Genomic DNA, 1970 nt, shown 5'->3' with positions numbered 1-1970 from the left:
AATCTCGGTTACCTCAAGACAGGTTCGTCGAGAGCAGCTCAACACAATCCCGGTTACTTCAAGACAGGTTCATTGAGAGCAGCTCAACACAATCAAGGTTACCTCAAGACAGGTTCATCGAGAGCAGCTCAACACAATTTCGATTACCTCAAGATAGGTACATCAATAACTCGATGCCATCCAAGCTATCTCAAGGGAGATTCATGGATACCTCACTGCCATCCCAGCAGCTGCTACCTCAAGGAAGGTTCTTTGACAACTCGCCAGCATCAAATCTGTCTCAAGGAAGGTTCTTTGATAACTCGCAACCATCCAATCCACCTCAAGGAAGGTTCTTCATCAACTCGCCATCATCCAATCTTCCTCATGGAAGGTTCACTGATTATTCGTCACCAGGAAGGTTGCCTCAAGGAATGTACATCGATGGCTTGCCACAATCCAGGCTACCACAAGGAAGGTACATGGACAACTCACCACCGGCCAAGCTACCACCACAGGGGGGAAGGTTCGTTGATAGCAATCAACAGCAGTGGCACCAAAGGAGCAATAATCATAACCAGCTAATGGATATGGAGCCTGGGCCGATGGTATCTGGTAGCCTTGGCCTTGGTCTCGCCTATGAAGGTTCAAATCCAAGGTTGCCAGATTTGATGATGGGGCAATCACCACTGTTGGGTCCCAAGCCTGCCACTCTGGACTTCCTTGGGCTTGGCATCGGAGGGACCATGGGCGGCTCCACGGCCAGCGGTGGCCTACCGGCATTGATGGTGGGAGGAGAGCTGGACATGGGGTCTGCCGCACAGCCGCCCTCTCCATGGGAGGAGGCACAGAGAAAGACCAACGGCCGCACGATCCTGTGAGGTTCTCTTTTTTGTAAACCTTAGGGGGCTTTTGTGCTTTGGCTCATCCATTCTTTCAGCTGCTGTGTTGTGTTGGGTGGTGGTGGTAGGAAAGCTAGAACCGTGCATGTAAGCTGCAGAACCTGTACATAGATCTTCCGTCTCCCCATCCCCCTCTCCTGTCTAAATTAAAAGCTATTACTATAGAGATAATTTGATCCTTGTGACCTTTGTGGCTTGTTCCTGTCGAGATGCAACGAGGCGGTAACAGCAGTAGTAGTAGTAGGGGTAAGTAGAGTGGTTCGGTTAGTTGCCTTTACTAGTGATGGCTTGTGGTGCCAAATTGCCGACGCAGGATTGCTTCGGAAAAGGAAAGGCTGTGAGACCGGGACAGCGAGGGCCATGTGAAAGGTGTTTTTTAGTTTTCGCCTGTTGCTATCGGTCAATATACTTCGGCCAAACTATCCTCAGGCGAGTCTTAGCCCCTGTGCTTTTCAGAATCACCGCGCCGGTCTTCTACTTGTTTGCTTTGCGTTTTGTTGGCCAGGTCGTCACCGGTGAATGTGATGGGGCATCAATCTCTTTTGCGTATCGTGCTACATGTTTTTTCACCGGTGTTGGGTTATCAAATCAGTTGTTTCTGTCACAACAGAAACGGCCTGAAGACGATGTCCTCGTTGACGGTAACTTTTTTTCCTTTTCTTATCATGCCGACAAATGGTTGGTGTAAGCTCTGGAGCAGAACCAGTGGATCGTTCCATTTAGGGCCGCAAGCGCAATTGCCAGCGTACAGTCGCAGCGGTACGATTTGCAGCTCCGTTCTGATGCCCCAAACACACGAGTTCCTGATTCGAAAGCAAGAGCTAGGTAGGGGCCTAGATCTAACTAGCTCCTAGAGAGATAAGCTAAAGCTGTTTAGTAGATTGACAGCACTGAAATTTCGGGATCGTCTAGCCTTGTGGGGGTACCCAGCCAGTAGAATCGAATCGGATCCCGATCTCCCCGTCGCTCCCGTCCACAGAATACAAATGAGCAAATTTCATACAGTTATTAGGAGTTTGGCAGGTTAAAATTATGCCGCGACAAAAGTTTATCGGGGCTCTAAAATGCAGTATATCCCTAAGATATAGT

The 1970-nt window shown here is 49.3% G+C and overlaps 1 protein-coding gene across 1 annotated transcript in view; it reads left to right on the top strand.

Annotated features, from left to right (window-relative positions):
- Positions 1-1066, top strand: part of LOC123044424 (zinc finger protein ENHYDROUS) — a 3767-nt gene extending 2701 nt beyond the window's left edge. The window contains exon 5 of the mRNA XM_044467161.1: positions 23-1066. Coding sequence (XP_044323096.1) covers positions 23-860 — 838 coding nt within the window. The 3' untranslated portion in view covers positions 861-1066. The remainder of the gene's footprint in view (positions 1-22) is intronic.
- The last annotated feature ends 904 nt before the right edge of the window (positions 1067-1970 follow it).

This window comes from Triticum aestivum, chromosome 2B (assembly GCF_018294505.1).
Source record: "Triticum aestivum cultivar Chinese Spring chromosome 2B, IWGSC CS RefSeq v2.1, whole genome shotgun sequence".
In the NCBI taxonomy this organism is placed as follows: Eukaryota; Viridiplantae; Streptophyta; class Magnoliopsida; order Poales; family Poaceae; genus Triticum; species Triticum aestivum.
Note: the sequence above shows the minus strand (reverse complement) of the source record. Positions and strands in the feature narration are given on the sequence as shown.